At 39.0% G+C, this 22,439-nt stretch overlaps 1 protein-coding gene across 1 annotated transcript in view; it reads right to left on the bottom strand.

Annotated features, from left to right (window-relative positions):
- Positions 1–22,439, bottom strand: part of Smarcc1 (SWI/SNF related, matrix associated, actin dependent regulator of chromatin subfamily c member 1) — a 124,745-nt gene that overhangs the window by 65,120 nt on the left and 37,186 nt on the right. Inside the window, exons 10-18 of the mRNA XM_036194083.1 lie at positions 20,763–20,884; positions 17,795–17,919; positions 16,368–16,427; positions 14,284–14,321; positions 9,759–9,880; positions 6,054–6,125; positions 3,593–3,706; positions 1,803–1,956; positions 697–810 (exon numbers count right to left, since the gene is read on the bottom strand). Of these exons, the coding sequence (XP_036049976.1) occupies positions 697–810; positions 1,803–1,956; positions 3,593–3,706; positions 6,054–6,125; positions 9,759–9,880; positions 14,284–14,321; positions 16,368–16,427; positions 17,795–17,919; positions 20,763–20,884 (921 nt within the window). The remainder of the gene's footprint in view (positions 1–696; positions 811–1,802; positions 1,957–3,592; positions 3,707–6,053; positions 6,126–9,758; positions 9,881–14,283; positions 14,322–16,367; positions 16,428–17,794; positions 17,920–20,762; positions 20,885–22,439) is intronic.

Raw genomic sequence — 22,439 nt, 5'->3', positions numbered from 1 at the left:
TTTAGAAGTGTATCACTGTGGGGTGGGCTTTGAGGTTTCTTGTGCATAGGATACTGCCCTGTGTGTGTCTCAGTTGACATCCTGTTGCCTGCAAGATGTAGCACTCTCAGCTCCTGCACATCTGCCTGCACACCACCATGCTTCCCACCATGATGGCAATGCACTGAACCTCTGAAACTGTAACTGAATCGTCCCAATTAAATGTTCTACTTTGTAAGAGTTGCCGTGGTCATGGAAAGAGACTCCAACTAAGACACCTACCTATTCCTCTACTTTTTTCCTCTTCAACTGATAAGAAACCAATTCTTTTAACTGCTGACAACATGTCTCCTGCACTTAGTTCTTATTGTTTGGTCCTTTCTCCACCACTATCCAGTTGCTTTTTTTTCTTACTGGTTCAGTAAGTAAACAGGGCTTAAAGCTCATTAACATGTTTTGTAATCAGAATAATCTGCTGAATCACTACAGAAGCTCAGTGTTAATGCCTGATTCTTACTATACATTCTAATATACTTTTCAAACAGTATTATCCTCAAAAAATACCAACCTTAGTTCTTTTTAAATATCTATCTAATCATATAAGTGATTACTGAAATGCATCAGACATCAGCAGAGACCTTGCTGCCTACTATCAGAGACTTATAAAGCAAGACATGCAAGTGGGTGGTCCGTGTCGGTTTACAAAATAACCTTTACCTTTGCCAGTGTTTTCTTGGAGTAAATGTCAGTTCGAAGACCAAAGTTCTGCAAATCAATTGGTTTTTCCTTATTCTTCTCGGGAAAATTTAACATCTGCTGAGCAGCAGGGACCTATGAGGGAGATAAATGACAAAATGACTGTGTTAAACTGGTCAAGTTCAAAGAGAAAGAAATTGTTGGTTTATTTTTTTCTTGTGTTTTTATGACTGGAGTTACAGACAGTTGTGAGCTACCAGGTGGGTGATGGAAACTTACACCTGGGTACTCAGGAAGAGCAACCTGTGCTCTTAAACACTCTCTAGTCTTTAAAAATCACTAAACACTGGCTGTTCAATCTCTCTTAACCAGCTGAGCGTGGTGACACACACCTTTAATCCTAGCACTCAGGAGGCAGAAGCAGGTGGATCTCTCTTGAGTTCCACAACAGTCTGAGCTACATAGTCAGATCCTGCCTCAAAAAAAAAAAAAAAACAAAACAAAACAAAGAAAGCAAACACAAGGAAAACACTTTGGGTCAAGTTTCTATAAAAACAAACAACAACAACAACAACAAACAGTAAATATACCTCCACAGTAAACAGGTAATAAACTCATCATTAAAACAAGTATTATTGGTGCCCCCTTAAGTCAGAGAAGAGGGGAGATTTTTCTGCTAATATGATATATTCTTTCACAATGAAGAGAAAACACAGTATGAATGATCAACTACTAATAATTTGTTTGGTATACTAGTCTTTTCAAAATGTTGTAAGTCTACTTCTGAAATCATTAGTAAAATTATTAATAAAAGTTTTAAAACGTACATTTCCAAGACACAGACTGAGTATTAAGTTTCTGTATTATCTGCTTATTAGTGACATCGATAGCAAAAGGATAAAAAAAGAAAACCCTATATTTTGTAATTTCATAGTATAATTTCCCAGAATTGATGGCACAATATTAATAATAAAGTTAAATATTTACATTTGGAGAAATGAAAACCAAATGATTTGCAATCCCCAAACTATAACCTATCAGCTAAGAAACAGCCATCACCAGAACAAATGCTTTGAAAGAGGACAAGAATGAAAGGCAGACCTCAAGAGCTGTTAGACCCATCTTACCTGAGGTGACCGGAGATGCAGAGGTACAAGCCCTGAGGGCGTGTCAGCTAACACATTGAAGTGAGGGGTAGGAGGAGGTCCCATTGCCATGGGCCGACTTTCCGGATCAACTTGATAGTTAACAAGACCCCACTGCTCTAAGAAGGCATGAACTCTGAAATATAAAAGTTCTGCACATTATAATCTAGTCAGTCAATCTCATCGAAGAACCCATAATCATGCAATTTGTAAAAAAAAAAAATAGAAGACAACCTGTTCTGCAGTCAAGTATCTTGGAGTTGTTTTGGGGATGAATATGCAACCTCAAAACTGAGTGAAATGTCAAATAACAAAGGTGTTCGTTTTGTTTTCTATTTGAGGTAGCACTACAATGTAGCCCTGGTACCTCACTATAAGGACCAGGCTGACCTTGAATGCACAAACGTCCACATGCCTGTTTTCTGTTTTCTTTTTTTGGTTTTTTTTGAGACAAGGTTTCTCTGTGTAGCTTTGGAGCCTGTCCAGGAACTCGCTCTGTAGGTCAGGCTGGCCTTGAACTCAGAGAGATCCACTTGGCTCTGCCTCCCGAGTGCAGGGATTAAGGGCGTGGGCCTCCACCACTTGGTGCGTGCCTGTTTTCTAAGTGCTGGGATGAAGGCGTTTACCACCATGGCAATGGAATGATAGCTTTATCCACAGGAAATAAAGAACAAATGCTTACGTAGGCACATGATGAAAAAACTCATTCTCTACCCAAATTCAGATAAGGAAATCCAAATTTTAATTTTGTTCTGGGATGGTATATACACTCCCCACTCACATCTCTGGTCATTTGATGATCTGACTATAAAACAAAAGATGTAAACTATGCAACACAGTGTCGTAGACTAAATTATTTGTTTGACTATGTAAAGATGAGTTGCATTTGTTGTTGTTGCAATAATTGTTTAACTATGAAAAGATGTGTTGCTATTTTACCTAGCCTGCCTAAGGGACCTGACTGCTCTAAAAAGGTGAATGGCCAATAGCTAGGCAGAGGAAGGATAGGTGGGGCTGGCAGGCAGAGAGAAAAGGGGAGCTGGCCAGCCAGCCACAGAGGAAGCAGCAAAGCAGGATAGACAGTACACAGATGAGGTAAACGACCCTCAGTGTAGCACACAGATGAATGGAAATGGGTTAATTTAAGTTGTTGTTGTTGTTTTTTTAATCTAGCTAGAAACAAGCCTAAACTAAAGCTGAGCATTCAATATTAATAATAAGTCTCTGTGTCATGATTTGTGGCCTGGTAGTCTAAGAACAGATTATTAAAATGAGTATTAGCTGGGCAGTGGTGGTACATGCCTTTCATCCCAACACTCAGGAGGCAGCGGCAGGTGTATCTCTGTGAGTTCAAGGCCAGCCTGGTCTACAAGAGAATTCCAGGATAGGCTCCAAAGCTACACACAGAAACCCTGCTTCAAAAATAAATAAATAAATAAATAAAATAAAATGAGTATTAAAAATAAAGAATCCCTGTGAGTACAATGAAGAAGGAATCTAGTTAATCTGATCCAATATGAAGCCAAGAGGTAGACAACCTCTTTCAGAAAACCTGAATTTGTTTCCAAGCACCCATATCTGGCTGCTCCTAACTGCGTATAGCTCCAGCTCCAAGAGAGTTGATGCCCTCCTCTGGACTTCACGCTCAAATTGTGGCAAGCATGATACAAGAGAATAGAAGTAACAAAAATCTTGAATACAAAATCGGTTAGACATAAACCAGCAATGTAGCTCCAACTACCTATAGTACAAGATCTAAGCCAAATATTTACCTCATCACAGCACACACATCTCCAGTCAGGTTTCTCCGACAAGCCGTACTGGTTAAATATTCTTGGGGGTTTAGACGGTATGTATCAATCATAAAATTCCGATATGCCAAGTATCTAAAAAAAAAAAAAAAAAAAAAAACAAGGGCAAAATTCCTAAGGTCAACCTGTATCTGTCAGATAGAATATTCCAAATACCAAAACTTAAAATTTGACAAGCATAGACAAAAAAAAGACAGCAATATTAAACAACACTGATACTGCACTAAAATATTAGTAATTCTAATAAGTAAGAAGCAAAACAAATGTATAGCATATTATAACAGCACATGAACTAATTATTTATAACACTAACATCAGCTAGTCTTGGTCACTAAGTAGTGTTATGCACACTGTCTGTGAGTACCTCACCTAATACCAAGACTCTCTCTATAAAATAAGGTCCATCCATCATCCCATTCACACACGGGGAAACTGAAGCAGAGAACACCTGAAGAGCTGCTTTGGCCTGAGGGCTGGAAAGTGAGGAGACCAGAACTCAACACATCTCACATCTATGTTCTCAATGGCTGATCTCTCTTACATTCCTGAGGACATGGCTCTGGACACATCAATTTACCTTCTTAGGGCAACCCATTCAGGGAGACTTAGCCAGACAAACACCAAAGACATCAAATTCTGGGCATCCAAAACCAAGACAACTTGCGACTAAATGTCACAGAAGGCTGGGCAGCAGTGGTGCACACCTCTAATTACAGCACTTGGGAGGCAGAGGCAGGCAGATATCTGAGTTCGAGGCTAGCCTGGTCTATAGAGCGAGATCTAGGACAGGCACTAAAACTACAAGGAAAAAACCCTATCTCAAAAAACAAACAAACAACAAACAAACAAAAGTCACAAAAAATTCCACAGTATCCAGCAGTATTTCTGTCACAAATGCTCTTTAAAAATCACGAATGTTAAGCTTCGATTGTGAAATCTACGAACAAGTTTTGTTCTGTTTCATTTCCAGACAGGGTTTCTGTGTCGCCCTGGCTGTCCTGGAACTCTCTCTGTAGACCAGGCTGGTCTCAAACTCAGAGATCTGCCTGCCTCTGCTGGGATTAAAGGTATAGGCTACCACAAATTTTTGGATGCTCTAACCAACAAGTTTTGCATACAAGCAAAATGAAAGTCTCAGAACACAAGAGGGCAGCTACGTAAGAGCAAAAAAGCAAACGGTTCAAAAGGCTACCATGGATAGACAAAAATGACTGAATTTACAAGATAAAAAGGCTAAAATAGAAAAGTCTAATTTCAAAGCGATGAATCCCCAAATACCTAGAAACATGAAAAACAAAACAAAACAAAACAATGTTTTTTTTTTTTAAAGCCCAATCTGAATCCCGGCAGCATCAATACCACGATATTATTAGAAGGTTAGCGTTATCTCCGCCATCAAAGCGCTGCGGCTCAAATTAACAGAGAAAAATACACCAGAATACACTTATTGTTAAGATGTTGTCCGTGTATTTTACATGGACACAGCTTGAGTCGGTTTCTCCCTAAAACAGGCAACAAGACAGTATTGCTTCGGCAGTGCACATGCACAGGAAATGTTCCAAGAAAAGATAGCTGTAGCTTAATTTCACAGATAAGAAGTTCAAGAAGCAGGACAGGCATGCCTTTGATCCCAGCACTCAGGAAGCAAAGGAAGGGATATAACTGTGAGTTCTAGGCCAGCCTGGTCTGCAAGTAAGACCCAATCTCAAATAAACAAAAAAAAGGAGAAAAAAAAAAGCGCAAAAAACCCCAAATTTCCAGAAAATACATGGCAATAGGTCAAAAGAAAAAGACAAATATACTTCCTGACAAGCAACCTCCTTCGGTTTTTTTCTAATTCTAGTGCAAAAGCAAATGCTTTAGGAAATTCAATTCAAATGCAGCTGAATGGTCCTATACAACATGTTTGTAATTAGTAATAACTTATCATGGGATAGAGATTCTATTCCCTACCAGACCATTATACGTAAATGCATGCAAATCCTAACATTCATAGAAACAATTACTATTACGACAAACCTCAACTAAACACCATTTACTAGATTCAATATTTAAGTGCTAGAACTGATATACACATAAGGTGAAGTTTAGGAAGAAGAAAAACTACAAGTTCCTTTAGGTTAAAATGGTGCAAAAATAAGATACGAATAATTTCTGAGTGGTACATACTATTTGAGTGAGAATTGTATTTTTAGAATGAGGAGAGGCGGGAGAAGGCTCAGTGGCTAAAAGCACTTGAGCTTTGGCTCAAATCCTTCTTAAACTCCAGCTTCAGGAGACCCAGCGCCCCCTTCTGGCCATCACAGTCACTGCACATAGGTGGTACACAAAGACACATGCAGACAAAACACTCAGATACATAAAACTAGAGCAACAAATCCATGCTATGAACATAAAAAGTACTATAAAACACTGAGCTCACATTTCTGGAGTCTTGGATTTGTTTTTTCCATTAAAAAACTCAGGAAGAGCACGCCGTTCAATCACATGAATACTGAAAGAAAAGAGGTAAGTAGATTGAAATTGTTTTTTGAAAAAGAATTAAATCTTAAAATTTGAGCTATGCATTATTCAAATTTCAAAGGAAAACTACTAATAAATTGAAAAACTGAGGACTTCTTGCTAAAATTAGTTTGAGTGGACAGTTTCCTTTATATGTAACAGGAAATAACTCTTTTAAAAAGCATTTGCATTTCATACCCAAAATACATGCTGTAGTTTCTATTCTCTTAATTAACTGAAAAACTTCTGCTGGGAAAACTTCTGCTGATGTCTTTAACACCAACAATGGAGACAGTCAAGAGTGACAAAAGTCTGGTGTTAGACTGGGGTACAACTCAAGGCCCAGTCAAGCAAACAAACAAACAAAAACTATGAAGACAATAAGAAGTATACATTTTATTACTTCCGTTTTTTATAACATTATGACAATAGAAAGGCACAAAATGAAAAGTTTTTTTGGGAAGTGGTTAATAAAAATTCGAGTGGCTAGAATGGCCACACAATGAAGTCAGCCAAGAGGTGGGATTTATAACAGCAAGTCAGACTCCTAAACACCAGACTGTCTTCTTCTAGCCCTGCCAGACCTTATTAAATAACTATACATAAAGATATTCAATAATTTCAAAATATTTTTTAGGACTGTAGACAAGAAAAAATGATCAGGCCTAGCAAATTCTATGTGAATCAACTGTGTATCCAGACTTTTGCTACTGATGTGTGTGTCTGTGTAGTGTATGTGATGGCATATGAGTTCATGACGACATATGACAAAGAAGGCTTTCTAAAGAGGCAATATGTCAAGTATTGATTAGTTACATGTGACAGAACAAATCAAGGATCTAAAAACATAGGTGGCTAGTCCTTCTGTTTTCTTCATCTACATCTATGTCCTATGATGAAATTATGTAAGGGAGGTGGGTTGGCTAAAGAGCTGGCTCAGCAGGGAAAGGATCTTGACCCCAAATATGCCTTCATTTACCAGAACACATACAGAGGCAGGAGAAAAGAATTCCAGCAAGTTGTCCTGATTTCTACTCTCACGCTCTAGCTAGCAAACAAACACAAAATAAACAAGGGTAAAAATAAATAAAAAGGGGCTGGAGAGATGACTCAGGCTCAGAGAGATGGCTGCTCTTCCAGAGGTCCTAAGTTCAATTTCTAGCAACCACATGGTGGCTCATAGCCATGTACATGCAGGCAAACAGGTAGATACTGTATACATAGTAAATAATAAATCTTTAAGAAACAAATAAATGGATTGAGGATGGGACGTAAGTCAGTGATAGAATGCCAGCCTCTCATGGAAAGTAACACGATTGCACCCACAGCATCATGTGAACGTATCTGTGCCTCTACCATACATATACAGACATTTCCCTTCATTACTCTCTAAGCAATAATACAGTTGTAGCAATTATTTACAAGCATTTATATTGCTATTGGTGGTATAAATGGTCCAGATACTGAAGTATGTTTGATTGCCTTAAAGCTAGTGGTGCTGCTTAGGAGGGTTGGATAACTTTTACAAAATGGGGCCTAAATGGTGGAAGAGGATCCTGGGAAGCAGAACTTACAGGCTTTACTGTGCCATGCTTTGAGAAGATCCATGGCTTCCTCATATGACCAAGTTTCCCTGCCATAGGATAACATATCCTTTCAAGAAGTGAGCCATGATCAACCTGGGCCCCCTTGAATTTCTTCTCTCAGGTATGTTAACACAGTGATGACAAAGGTAGCTCATGGAATACTGGAAGACGTACGATATATGCAAATACTAGGTCATTTTACAAGAGATGAGCATCTGAGGATTTCATTTTTAGCAGTGGCCCATGGAATCAATTTTCTGCAGATACTAAGTGATGCTTATTCCTAAAGCTATCATGGATCACCTAATATTTGTATTGAATTTGAGGGTATTGTGAAAACTGAACTATCAGAAAATTTCTAAAAGAACAATGTCAAGAAAAATTGATACTATATATGTACTTTTCAAGTTCCACTCAAAAAAAGGATACTACTCTTTTTCAACTAGCAATTAAAACTCAACAGGCAACTCAGCTCTGACATGACTTACATTTTCTATTTGCCAAACACAATTTTTATCTGTAAATCACAAGTCATGTTCTTTATCAAAAATGCAGAAGACTGTTGACTGTTTAGGTTGAGAAACGCAACACACGGATTACTGTATACAAAGAGCGGCCAGGCCAGGCCAGGCAGAATCAGGAACTGAGTTCTGCTCCCAAATCTCAACACTGAGACCTCCATGTAAACATCATCAATCTCACCTGTAAAGCAGGGATGTGACTGTATCTCCTCTAACCATCTAAGCAAAGAGACTATAGCAGGAAGATCACTGAACATCACTGTAACATTTATTTGGAGGTCTATGCTCGGATATTTTTATTAAAGAAAAAAAAAAAAAAAAAAAAAAAACCCCAGCCTGAAAGTGACAGCCTGTAGAGCAATCACTGTAGGATTAGTTTTCTACAAGCATGCACAGGGGGCCACGGTGGGTGTGAATCATAGATGATGATGAGGAAATGTTGCCACAACTTTCTTCATGCAACACTTTACATTTTAAAAACCTACTGGTTAAATTATTTTCATTTCAAAAAGCTGTTGTTGACCTATTGGTCCAGCTACCAGCATTTCAGTCTCAAAAAGATAGAATATTTTGGGGGTTATATACTTAATATTTTAAAATCATATATTTTATAATGATCAAAGCCTCAAACACACAACATTACAGCTAACAACAAATTAGCTAAAGCTTAAAACTTTGTAAGTTGGGGCTGGAGAGATGTTCAGGATTAAGGACACTTCCTTGTCAGTTCTCAGCACATATGTGAAGTGGCTCACAATCACCTGTAACTCTAGCTGCAGGAGAGCCAAGCCCTCTTTCGTCATTTGTGACCATCTATACTTGCATGGACATACAACTCATAGAGCAAACACATCATTAAAAGAAAAAATCTTAAAAGTACTTTTAAAACTTTATATTTAAACAACTTTTATTTTTAAATTGTTGTTAAACAATTTAAACAATTTTAAAACAAGTGTTGTAAAACACGGGCTAAGGCAAGAGAGACGAAGACCCATCCTAGAAATTGAGAAAGTAAGGACAGTCTGGGTTACAAAACAAGACACTGTAAGCGCTGTGGTATTGAACCTTCCTAATGCTGCAACCCTTTACTATAGTTCCTCACGTTGTGCTGACCCCCAACCATAAATTATTTTGTTGCTACTTCCTAACTGTAAATTTGATACTGTTATGAATTGTGATGTAAGGATCCAGGATATCTGATATGTAACCCCAAGGGGTCACAACCCATACTGTGAGAACCATTTACAGCGAAAAGAGGAAACACAGGACAACACTAAGAAAGAACATGTTCAAAATAAAACCGTAACTGCCAGGGTTGGGGATTCAGCTCAGTGGTAGAACACTTGCCTAGCAAGCGCGAGGCCCTGGGTTCGAGCCTCGGCTCCAAAAAAAAACAAAAACAAAAAACCCAGTAACTGCCCATCTTCTTCATTGGAGACTGTAGGAAGCCGGCAAAAACCACACAACCCCATCTGAAAACAAGTGTTGCCACCCCTAAGGTGGAAAGAGCCCACTCACCAGTTATAATCAAACCAAGATGCATAGCTGGGAATAATGATGTGATTGGTCTGTTCTGTCACGTTATCTTCACCGGGGTCAACTGACCGACCTGGATCACCTTTGTTAGGCTCCTCATCTTCCTATAAAAAATGCAAGTCAGTTCAGAGAGAACTATAGACAAATCACACACATGATATGAGGTCAAACAAGATGAAGATCCTAGATCCAATGTGAAGGAGCAGGAAAACAATTTTCATACAGACATTTCTTACTTTAAAAGAGAAAAGCAGTGGACTGGTGGCAGACTTTATTTTTCCTTTATTCAAATGACAGAACACTCAAATTACCTAATAACAAGATAACCAAATAAAAGAAACACTATTTCATAATCAAGAACTAATACATGTATCAAATCTTTTCTTCACAAGAGCTTTTCAATTTTTGAAATTGTTATTTTTAAGTGCATTCTGGCAGATATGTGTGTACCAATGCATGCAGTATCTACAGACACCAGAAGAGGGCATTGGGTCCTCTAAAGTTATACACAGTTTTGAGTGCCACCAGTGAAACCCGAGTCCTCAGGAAGAGCTGTGTTGTCTCTGAAACCTTTCACAATAGCTTTTTTTATTCATACAGTTTTATGATCACAAATCAATTACCAGTTTTTACATTATTTACAAAAAGGGTAAAGATACTAACAAAGCATAATGATAGGACTGCTTCTACTCCAAATAGTAAATAGGAGTACCTACTAATAAATAGCTCTATGCATATTAACTCATAGCACCTACTTACTATTTCTGTAGGAAAAGTGTACATAAGTAGGAAGTTATAAGCATAACACAAACCCAAGAAGTGCAGCTAAAGGGACTATACTGGTAGTCACTTGACCATTAAAAATTAGTTTTGTGCTGAGTATGGTGGCACACACCTTTAATCCCCCAGTATTTGGGAGACAGAGCCAAGAGGATCTCTGTGAGTTTGGTAATAGCTTTGTTTATACCCTGAGTTCAAAGACAACTGGGGCAACCATCCTCAGGCCACACATGGTGGGAGGGGAGATACGACATGCCCAATTTTTTCTCTAGCAATTGCATGCACACATACCACACACATACCCTGTGTTACATACTGAGACCCTGTTCCAATCCTTCTGAACCAGATATCAATCATACAGTTTAAAATGCAATGGTCCACTTGTCTCAGAAATTTCTTGTACTAGTATCTCAGAGAAAACCTGACCACAGATCACACATTACATGTGGCATTCACATCTTGTAGTCTTTGAACTGCTGCCCTTTATTTTCTTTTTTGGATATTTTGGACATTAAATTTCTTTTCTCTCTCTCTCTCATTATCATCAGGAGTAGAAAGTGTGTGACGGTCAGGTGAAGCAAGTTTTCTCTTTACATGGGTTTTCAACCTTTACATGGATTCAGGAAAATGTGCAGCAACTGCTTTTATTGGCTGAGCCATCTCACCACACTCGACAATCACTTTCTAAAGAAGACAGGCCAAACATTTAAAGTATCTGAAAGCCTCAATGTTTAGCATAAGCTTACATTCTATGGATGCCAGGTATGGTGGTACACGCCCTTAATCCCAAACTTAGGAGGCCGATGCAGTAGAATATTATTTTAAGGTGTGTTATTTTTGCTTATGTTGCATTTCTTTTAACTCTGTGAAGTTGTATCACTGGGCCAGTCTAAAAGACCCAATGGTCTAATAAAGACCTGGCCAATAGCAAGGCAGGAGAAAGGATACGCGGGGCTGGCAGGCAGAAAGAATAAAGACAGAAATCTGGAAGGAGAGAAGAAACAGATCGAAAAGGAGGAAGATTCCAGGGACCAGCCACCCAGGTACAAAGCCAGCTACCCAGGTACACATCCAGCCAGAGAGTAAAAAACAAAGAAAGGTATTTAGGAATAGAAAGGGAAAAGGCCAGAGGCAAAAGGTAGAGGGGATAAGTTAAAAAAAGCTGGCTAGAAACTAAGCCAAGCTAAGGCCAGGCATTCATAATTACGATTAAGCCCCTGTATGTGATTTATTTGGGAGCTGGGTGGAGGATCCCCCCAAAAGATCAACAACCTCCAACAACAGGCAGAAAGCAAGGGAAATTAAAGTTTAAGAACACTCTGTTCTACATAGTAAGTTCTGGAGAAATTATCAACTTTTCATTGTGTTTGCCTGTTGAAACATTCGTTTGTGAATGAGGTAAAGTTCATATGAATCTGTGCAGGTATGTCACTGCCTGGCTAATTGTTAAGATAGTTTTTTTTTTTTTTTTAAATTCATTTTATATACCAACCACATATCCTCCTCCCCAACAGGGTAAGTTCTCCCACTGTGGAAAGTTAAGCTTGGTACATTCCACTGAGGCAGGACCAAGCCCTTCCCCACTTTATCAGGGGTGAGTTATGTGTCCAGACAATAGGTAACGGGATCCAGAAAGCCAGTTCATGCACCAGGGATGGAGCTGGAGTGCCCTGATTTGATTGTGCTGGTTGAGTAATGAGCTCTGTAGATTCAGTGTCTCTACACCTCAAATCTCCTAGCACTGGGCACAGATTCCCACTGCTGCTTCCTCACTAGACCCGGCTGTGGGAGCTGGGGATCTGAAATCAAGTCCTTAAGTCTAAGTAGAAGATACTTTACAAACGGAGCCAGCTCCTCAGCTCCTAACTTTATAATTTTTAAAGCTATGAAGTTCTTTTCTATAAAGAAATATTTTGATTTCAGGACAGCCAAGTCAGGAGAATTACACAGAGAAACCCTGTCTTGGGGGAAAGAAAAGAAAAGAAAAGAAAAGAAAAAGAAACCTTTTGAACGTGCACTCTTTCACAGAATGTACAATTTCTTAAATTTAATTTAATCAAGATTTCTTATGCCATACTACTTAACAGGAAGATCTGCTGCCTGTATGTTGTTAGTACATTCCTTGTGATAAATTTTATGGGCTGGTGAGAAGGCTCAGTGAGTAATGGGGGTTTGCCTCCAAATTCGGTAACCTGAGTTTAATGTCCAGGAGTGACTGTCACAAGTTGGCCTCTAACCCCCAATCTGTACGCTGCACCATGTGTGTCCACATGCATACATGCACATACACAAAAGGTAAATTAAGGTCATTATGTAGAAGGATGACACTGCCAGGCAGTGGTGTTTTACGCCTTTGATCCTAGCACTGAGGAGGTAGAAGCAGGAGGATCTCTGTAAGTTCGAGGTCAGCCTGGTCTAAAGAGTCAATTACAGGAAACAGGAGGAAGGCCCAACCTCACATCTAATGCCTTTCAGGATCACAGTGATCTGTCTCTACACCAGAACTGGTAAATGGAAAGGCGGAGACTAGAAAGCTTGAGGGGTTAAGAGAGATGCCTCGGTGGTTAAAAGCACTTGGCTATCCTATAAATAACCTAAGTTTGGTGACCAGCACCCATACCCCGTAACTCACAATGAACTTCAAAGGACCAAACATCATCTACTGGTCTACACAGGCAACCGCACACCATGTGGCTTAAACTCACAAACACACATATACTTGGATAAAAAAATAAATCTTTACAAAAATAATATTAAACCTTAAGAAAACTTAAAAACATGATAAACAGGTCTTCCTTAGCTACAATCTACATTACACCTGTACCAATAGAAAAGTGAGAAAATCAAGGCACGCCATGGTAACTACTCATCTGAGTTCATAGGTACACCAACAATGTAGTCAACTATGATTACTACTGTGTAAAAGGGCACTATGAAATTAGAAATTATACTGTAGAAGATTCTTTTCAATAAAAAAAAAAAAATTTTTTTTGTTTGTTTTTTGAGGCAGAGTTTCTCTGTGTAGCTTTGAGCCTTTCCTGGAACTCACTTGGTAGCCCAGGCTGGCCTCGAATTCACAGAGATCCGCCTGGCTCTGCCTCCCGAGTGCTGGGATTAAAGGTGTGCTCTACCAACGCCCGGCTAAAATTTTTTATTACAACACAGAACTATTGTCAGGGAGTACTAAAAAGGAAATTTAACTGAATGTGGTAGTTAATAACAGCAATCATGAAAGACAACCATTAGGGTCAAGGCTTGAGGGGTTACTCAAGCCAACTACACAATAGTATGAAGATATGTCTCCCCAAAAAAAAAAAAAAAAAAAAAAAGAAAGAAGAAAAAAGAACAACAACAAAAGTAGATTTGGTAGTGGGTATACATGATTTCAACTACTTGATCAAGATAGCACAGTCACTTAGGGCAAGAATCAGGCCAGCCTGAGCCAAAAATCGAGACCCCCACCATCATAAGAGGAATGGACTAGGGATCAGAAGGTAGGAGCTCGTTCAGTAACACACACAGGACCCTCAGGTACGATCCTTGACACTGGCATGGTAGTATCAGCAGTCACCAGGGATAGGCTACAGAGGATCAGTAATTCAAGGACATCCTCAAACACAGGTGAGTTTGAGGCCAATCTGGAAATAGACAATTCTGTTTCTGCTCAGTACACATGACTAACAGAAATTTCTCTCCGCTCAGGCCTACATACAGGAACTTCTTTTACCTTTCCTCCTGTTGTAACTGCTTCTTCATCCTGCTCATCTGCAAAAATCAAAGGAAGGTATTTTAACTAACCACTCAATGCTATTTGAATTATAGGGAATCTTTATATTCTTCAAAACTGAAACTGGACAGAGAAAATGAATAAAACAGATCTTTGCTAAAATAAATTCACAATAGTAAATGATGACTTTATACAAGTGCGTGGAGGTGGAAGGTTATCATAATCATAGCATAACAGGATCTTCTTGATAGCATGTAAGAGATCTGACTGACACACCAGTCTACTGAGGATGGGTAAAGCAAATGGTTTTGTTGATTCCAGAAAAAAGGAGAGAGTAAAAGTATTGGTGACTGAACCAGGCATGGTGGCACAGGTCTCTAGCCCTAGCAGTCACAGAAGAGGCGGGAAGATCCTGAGTTTAAGGCCAGTCGGATATACATACAGAAAGATTTCAGCTTTAAAAAAGAGAAAAGCACATGACTACTGAGGATAAGAACTCTGAGGCCTAAGTGTTGATTATAAAAGAAAAAGAAAAACCTATATAAGATGCAATTAGATAACTGAAGAGATGGCTTAGCAGCAAAGACCATTTGCCACTATTGCTAAGGACCTAGGTTCAGTTCCCAGCACCTGATGGCGGCTCACCACCACCATTAACTCCAGACCCAGGGGATCCAGTGCCCTTTTCTAAATAATTATCTCACTCAAATGAACAATTATCCATTCATTTTCAAGAAACATACTTAAAAATTATGTGTTACAACCAGGAATGGTAGTACACACATTAATCTTAGTACTTGGGAGGCAGACAACCTCTGAAAGTTTAAGGCCAGCATGGTATACATAGTTGAGTTCCAAGCCAGCTAGGGATACAAAGTCATCATGATTCAAGAATAAATGAAAAAAAAATTATAAATTCCTATCCTTGTCCAGGAAAATTTCATACTAAAGAGAATCCAGTTTTATAACATTCCATACTGTCCATGCAACATGGTTAAATAAAAGTCTATTTATAATTAGTTTTTCACTTCTTGGCTTTTCAATCAGTAATTATCAGTTATAAAAGAGAAAATTGGCCAGGCGGTGGTGGCGCATTCCTTTAATCCCAGCACTTGTGTGTTCGAGGCCAGCCTGGTCTACAGAGCGAGATCCAGGAAAGGCGCAAAGCTACACAGAGAAACCCTGTCTCGAAAAACAAAGAGGGGGAGGGAGAAAATTGGTGCGGTATGAATAACCGTTACTCAAGATCTGCTACTAACATTCAAATAAGATAGAAAGATTGTCAAAGGGCATCTGTTATCTGTTTTGATATGCTGTCATTTAAACATCAGACATTAAAAGAGAACATGCACCAATATGCGCCCAGTGGGACATAAGCCAAGAAATATAACATGAATACATGAAACTTAAAAAGTGTCCCACAGGGCTGGGGAGATGGTTCCACAGTGTTGAGTACTTGCCACAAAATTCAGGATCAATCACTGAAATTTCACAGTAAAAAACTTTCAATTTTGTTCAAATTTTGTTCAAAGAGGATAGTTCTTTAGCCCAGGCTGGCCTGAAATTGAATATGTATTTCAAGGCTGACCTCAAACTCATAATGAATATTGTGAATATATATATTCCTTTGAGACAGGGTTTCTCTATAGCTTCAGAGCCTGCCCTGGAACTCGCTCTGGCCTTGAATTCACAGGGATCTGCCTGCCTCTGCCCCCAAGTACATGGATTAAAGGTATGAGCCACAACCACCAGATGTGAATATTCTTGAACATCTAACAATGGAAATATCTGCAGGGCCATTGAAAACCGCACTTTAATTAAATTTTTTTTTCTCTAAAACTCAGATGATAACTATTTTCAAGTAAAATATTCCCAAGTTGTTGCTAGTTTGTGAGAAAATGCCATGCACTGTCAGGTATAGGTCACTGGGAATGCAAACAATGAATCACAGAAGAAAACTAAAAGATGATAGGACAGAAGGCAGTTCGATAATCTTGGAAAGCTGTAAAGAAAGCAAAGTAAAGAAAGCAGTATTTAAGAGGCACACACAGTCAAGATTAAGCGTTTGTATATGGTTTCTTTACCTAGATCTGCCACCGTGCCTCCTTTAACAGGTGTGTTCTCACTATCTTTCTTTGGGTTTACTAGAAGGGAGAAAAAAACCATCAGAATCATATGTTAAAGGAAATGGTCATGATGAATTTAAAAATATACAGTAAGGAGCTGGAGAGACAGCTAAGCAATTCAGAACAAGGGGCTCAGAGTACACCCTCTTCTGGCTTCCCATGGCCTGTGTGGTACACATACACGAAAAGAAAACACCCATTAACAGAAAATCAGTAAAATTAAAAACAACATGACAAAACATGACACATATGCCCAAGACTACAACCCCCGCGTAGTTCACTACTCACTTTCATGTAAAAACCATTGGCTCAGCTTCAAGACACTAAACTACCTGCCACATTCTATAATCCTATAATTAATCACTCAAATAGCAATATATTTATATTTTACAAATGCAGAAAAGTTAGAGTTTACTATCTCTTCTCCCAAAGTTTTAGTGTATCAAGAATTAGGATACGTTTTTACAATACAAATATTCTCTTTTAAAATGTTTTTGGGGCGGAGGGTTGGTGGTTGTATACACCTTTAATCCCAGAAGTCTGGAAGCAGAGGCAGGAGGATCTCTGTGAATTTGAGGCCACCCTGGTCTACAAAGCAAGTTCCAGGACAGTCAAGGCTATTAAACAGAGAAATCCTGTCTCCTTAAAAAAAAAAAAAAAAAGGGTTGGGGATTTAGCTCAGTGGTAGACCGTTTGCGGGGCAAGCACAAGGCCCTGGGTTCGATCCTCAGCCCCCCCCCCCAAAAAAAAAAACAGAACAAAAGAGGAGGTTGGCATATGCCTTTAATGCCAGCACTGAGGAGGCAGAGGCAGGCAGGAAAAAAAAAATTGAGGGTATGAGGCTGAAATTGAACTGACAGTACAATTTGCTAGTTTATGAGAAAATGCCATGCATTATCAGCTGTAGATCTCCCACTGAACTATTATTCCCAGCTCTTTTTAAACATGAAGACTAGGCTTACCTCAAAATCAGGATCCTCTTGCCCAAGCCTCCTAAGGGCTTGGATTATAGGTGGACACCACTATACAAAGAACACTTTTAAATTTATGTACCTGGCATGTCTTCTCAATAAACAAACTACAAAAAAAAACTTAACAAAGCACATAAGTAACTTGAAAAAGTGAGAATTTCTTAAACTTAGAGGAGAAAAATCAATTCATATTGAAAGTTCAGAGTTATGTGATATGTACACAGTAGCAGAAGTTCTTACCAAACACTCAGGATGTAGAGATAGATGCAGACAGATCCCTATGAATTCTGGGCTAGCCTGGGTTTACATGTGAATTACAGGACAGCCAGCACTATATAGAGAGGTGCTATCTCAAACTAGAAGGAAAGAACCCAGACCAGGACGATACTCATGCTGTGATGCAAGGATACCAACCGTTCTTAGGGAGGACCACCTCCTCTATATTTGGTACAGGTGTTGGGTCTTCCATGTCCTTGGTAAGATCTTCTTGCTCATCTTCTTCTTTTTGACTTCTACGCTTCCCATAAAGGCTAGCTTGTCTGAAATACACAGAGCAGAAAAAAGGTAATTATACATAATTTTAGCAAAATGTGTACAGTTCTAAATTATTATTTATTTATATTCAGCTTTACTTTTGAAAATCAAGAAACAATCAAACAAATTGGATACCTGACTCAAGTAACATCAAATGAGCCCCAAACTCTAAGTGATTAGTATAATTTAAAAGAACACCTGCTAAGAAACCACAGCAGCTCTCAGCCTATACATGACAGAAGGTTTAAGGAACACAAACAGCTCTATTTTCTTGAGGTATCATTTGTGTATTAGAAACTAAAGACTTCATGCTCCTTATGACAACTGCTAGGGCTCTTTCTCTGACTAGTCATCATTTCTAAAACTAGCAATATTCTAGAGAGTTAAAATAAAGATGAAGGGCTGGAGAGATGGCTCAGTGGTTAAGAGAAATGGCTGCTCTTCCAGAGGTCCTGAGTTCAATTCCCAACAACCACAAGGTGGATCACAACCATCTATAGTGGAATCCTTTTTTTTTTTTTAATTTTTATTTTAAGATGTCAGAATAAAGACACTTTCAAATTCTTTCTTTTCTTTTCTTTTTTTAAGATTTTATTTATTTATTATGTATACAAAAGAGGGCACCAGATCTCATTATAGATGGTTGTGAGCCACCATGTGGTTGCTGGGAATTGAACTCAGGACCTCTGGAAGAGCAGTCGGTGCTCTAATGCCACCTTCTGGCAAAAGGTCAACAGAGCACTCGTATACATAAAATAAAGATGGAAAGGATTTCCTTATCTTGAGAAATTATACGAAGCCAGAATCATGACCTAATTCATACTATGTGATACAAACATAAAGCATTCTATCAGAGTATGGTGGCACATGCCTATAACAGAAGCACATAAGATAGCAAGACAGGAGGAGTCTATATATTGAGCTTTCAGTCAGCCTAAGAAACATGGCAAGGCTGTATCAAAACACACACACCCAGAGCATGAAGAAAATACGAGAGGAAAAGAGAAGAACCTGGAGGCAGGCACTGATACAGAAGGAAGAAGTGCTGCTTGACTCACTGAGCCAGCATCGCCAGTTTAGAGATGGCACCACACAGGGAGCTGAGCCCAACCACATCAATCATCAATCAAGGAACTGCACCAGGCTTGCTCACAGGGATAGCTGATAGGTGCATTTTCAGAATTGGGGTTTCTTCCTCTCAAATGACTAGCTTGTTTCATGCAGAGGCAGGTAGGTATCTGTGAGTTTGTGGCCAGCCTGTTTACTAAGTAAGGTCCAGGACAGACAGGACTAGATACCTTGTCTCCAAACAAACCTAACAAAGCATAGTGGTGGAGGTGGTGGTGGTGGTGGTGCACGCATTGAATTCCAGCACACAGGAAGAAGCAGTCTGAGCTCTAAGTTCAAGGCCAGCCCAGTCTACAGAGTGAATTACAGGACAGTTAAGGCTACACAGAGAAACTCTGTCTTGAAAGACAAACCAACCAATGAACCAAAATATATGTTTTTATGTGTGTTAAAGTAGGCAAGTCTGAAATTATGAAGTATCTATTTATAGTGACAGAATTCCCAATACTTTAAATATATACTCCAAGCATTCTACAAAGCATTAAAGTTTCATTTTATATGGTCAGCAATTAATTCAATAGAAATCAAAATTATCGCTGGGCAGTGGTGGTGCATGCCTTTAGTACCTTTAGTCCCAGCACGTGGGAGGCAGAGGCAAGCAGATCCAAGTTCAAGGCTAGCCTGGTTTACAAAGTGAGTTCCAGGACAGCCAGAATTATACAGAAAAATCCTGTCTTGAAAAACCAAAACAAAAAATTAAATTAAAACAAACAAACAAACAAACAAAAACCCCAAGGTGTCACACAAACCAGATTGGTAGGAATGCTGTTGGGCGTGTCAGAATATCCAACAGCTCAACTGTTACAAGTTCTAACTATTTGTCAGTCAACTTAATCACAAATGGGAGAAGTGCTCAAAGACAATAACTATGGTGTGTCTCGAGATTAAGCCCAGGCTATCCTAGAACATGCTTTATAGACCAGGCTAGCCTAAAACCTGCAGCAGCACTTCTACACTTGCCTCTCCAGTGCTAAGACAACAGGCATACACCAGCACACCTGGCTCAGGACATGACTCCTCAAGAGGCAAAGCAGGCCACAGGGATGCGGAGATGGGCAAATATACTGTACAAGGTTCTCTTCTTTTGGTTTTTCAAGACAGTGTTTTGCTCTGTAGCGCTGGCTGTCCTGGAATTCACTCTGTAGAGCAGGCTAGTCTTTAACTCAGAGATCTGCCTGCCTCTGCCTCCCCAGTGCTGGGACTAAAGGTGTGCACCACCACTGGCTGGCCTCAGGACATGATTTCTAAAACTCCTTATTTGCCACCTTTTCAATATGTACTTACTTACAAGGAGAAAAGACTGTATTTAAGGTGTTTTTATATAAATAAAACTTCTATTAAAACTATCAAAATGTGGGGTTGGGAATTTAGCTCAGTGGTAGAGCGCTTGTTCCTCAGCTTCAAAGAAAAGTAACTATCAAAATGTAAGATTCCTATAAAAACTATCAGGCTGGCAAACAGCTTGTGAGTAAAAGGCCTGAGAATGTGATGTCCATCCTGGGACCCACCCTCACAGTAGAAGTTAAGAACTGACTCTCACAAACGACCTTATGACTTCCACATTTGAATACACGAAGAAAAAATTTTTAATATAGTAATAAAAACAAGTTAAAGAGTCAAAAGAATTATTTTTTGGAAAAATATTGAACATGAATGTAAAAACTAGAGAGCCAATCAAAGTTTCTCTTACTGACTTTCAAACATGCTACAAACATCTTACCCTTTCTTCCCACTCTTCTTCCGGGACTCTGTGGGTGTGGGAGGGGGAGGGGAAGGGGAATGTTTCCTCTTTCGTGCATTAGCTGATGCTTTTCTATCTCTCCTCTCAGGACTTCTGACTGGCTAGGAAGAAGTAAAAGAAACAAAGTATCAGGTGACTTTCATACACTACCAAAAGTACTGGATCAGAGCAAAGGAACCCACAACACTAACACCAAGTACCAGCAATGAAGAAACGTTCTTGGTCCACAAAGCCTGTGGGTCGCAACCCCTCAAGATGTCTAATGGCCCAGTCACAAGGATATGATAAGACCATAGGAAAACACAGACATCAGATACTTATGTTACGATTCCTAATAGCAAAATTACACTTATCAAGTAACAACAAAAATAATTTTATGTTGGGGATCACAACAACATGAGGAAATGTATTAAAGGGTTGCAACATTAGGAAAGTTGAGAGCCACTGCACGAGGCAATATATCAAAACAGAAATGCTAATCATAATCCTATACAAAGTATACTATAATAAAGACAAACCCTGCCAAACAAAAATCATCAGTGCTCAACATTTGTGCTGTCAGATGGGAGAGGTATTTCAGTAATTACTAATACAAACAAAACATACTACTAAAGAGAGACATTACAAGGTCAAATGATCCTGTCAAAAGTGTAATTTATAAAATATTCTTGGGTTGGAGATTTAGCTCAGTGTGGAGATTTAGCTCAGTGGTAGAGCGCTTGCCTAGCAAGTGCAAGGCCCTGGGTTCGATCCTAAGCTCAAAAAAAAAAAAAAAAAAAAAATCCTCACAGCAGAGCAGTGGTGGCACACACCTTTAATCCAAATACTAAGAGACAGAGGCAAGCCGAGGTGAGTTCAAGGCCAGCATGGTCTAGGTTCCAGGACAGCCAGGATTACACAGAGAAATCGTGTCTTGAAAAAAAAAAAATTAAATACACTGAGGATGAAATGTTCCAAAGTGGCAGGAGGCTTACAGATATTTAAAGGCCCTAGATTTAGATTGGATTTCCAGCAAAATAAAATAATAAAGTAGAAAATTAAGTATTAAAGAAGAACAAATATATAGTATTTCTCTCAAAATGGGTCAAAATTTAAAATTTTTATTTACAGTCAAAACACAAAACGAACACAAACTAAATAACCTAATTTAAATTTTGGGGGGCTTGAGAGCCATCTCAGTTAAGAGCATTTCTACTACTACCCTGATTCGGTTCCCAACATCCACACGTAGTCTCAAAACTGTCAGTTCCAGAGAACCCAAACCCTGTTTTCATCTCCTTAGGCACTACAAAAACATGTATACACATAAAAAATTGGATAGCCATTGTCAATGTGGAATATCAGACTCGGAATAACAGGTGAAGAAGTAAACACCACCGTAGGAGAGCGTGCTATGCCTTTAAAACATATTCTTCAAAATGTGACTAGGGTCCGGCATGGTGGTGCATTTGGGAAGCAGAGGCAGATGAATCTGAGTTCAAGCCCAGCCTGGTCTACAGATTGAGTTCCAGCGCACCCAGGGCTACACAGAAAAACCCTGTCCTGAAAAACACAAGAAAAAGAATATTTAAAAACTTAAAAGTAAAATCTTGCAATATACAATGTGACAAAGGTATTTTAGTATTAAGATCACATATATAGGGGCTTGGAGAGATG

Source organism: Onychomys torridus, chromosome 7, assembly GCF_903995425.1.
Source record: "Onychomys torridus chromosome 7, mOncTor1.1, whole genome shotgun sequence".
Taxonomy (NCBI): domain Eukaryota; kingdom Metazoa; phylum Chordata; class Mammalia; order Rodentia; family Cricetidae; genus Onychomys; species Onychomys torridus.
Note: the sequence above shows the minus strand (reverse complement) of the source record. Positions and strands in the feature narration are given on the sequence as shown.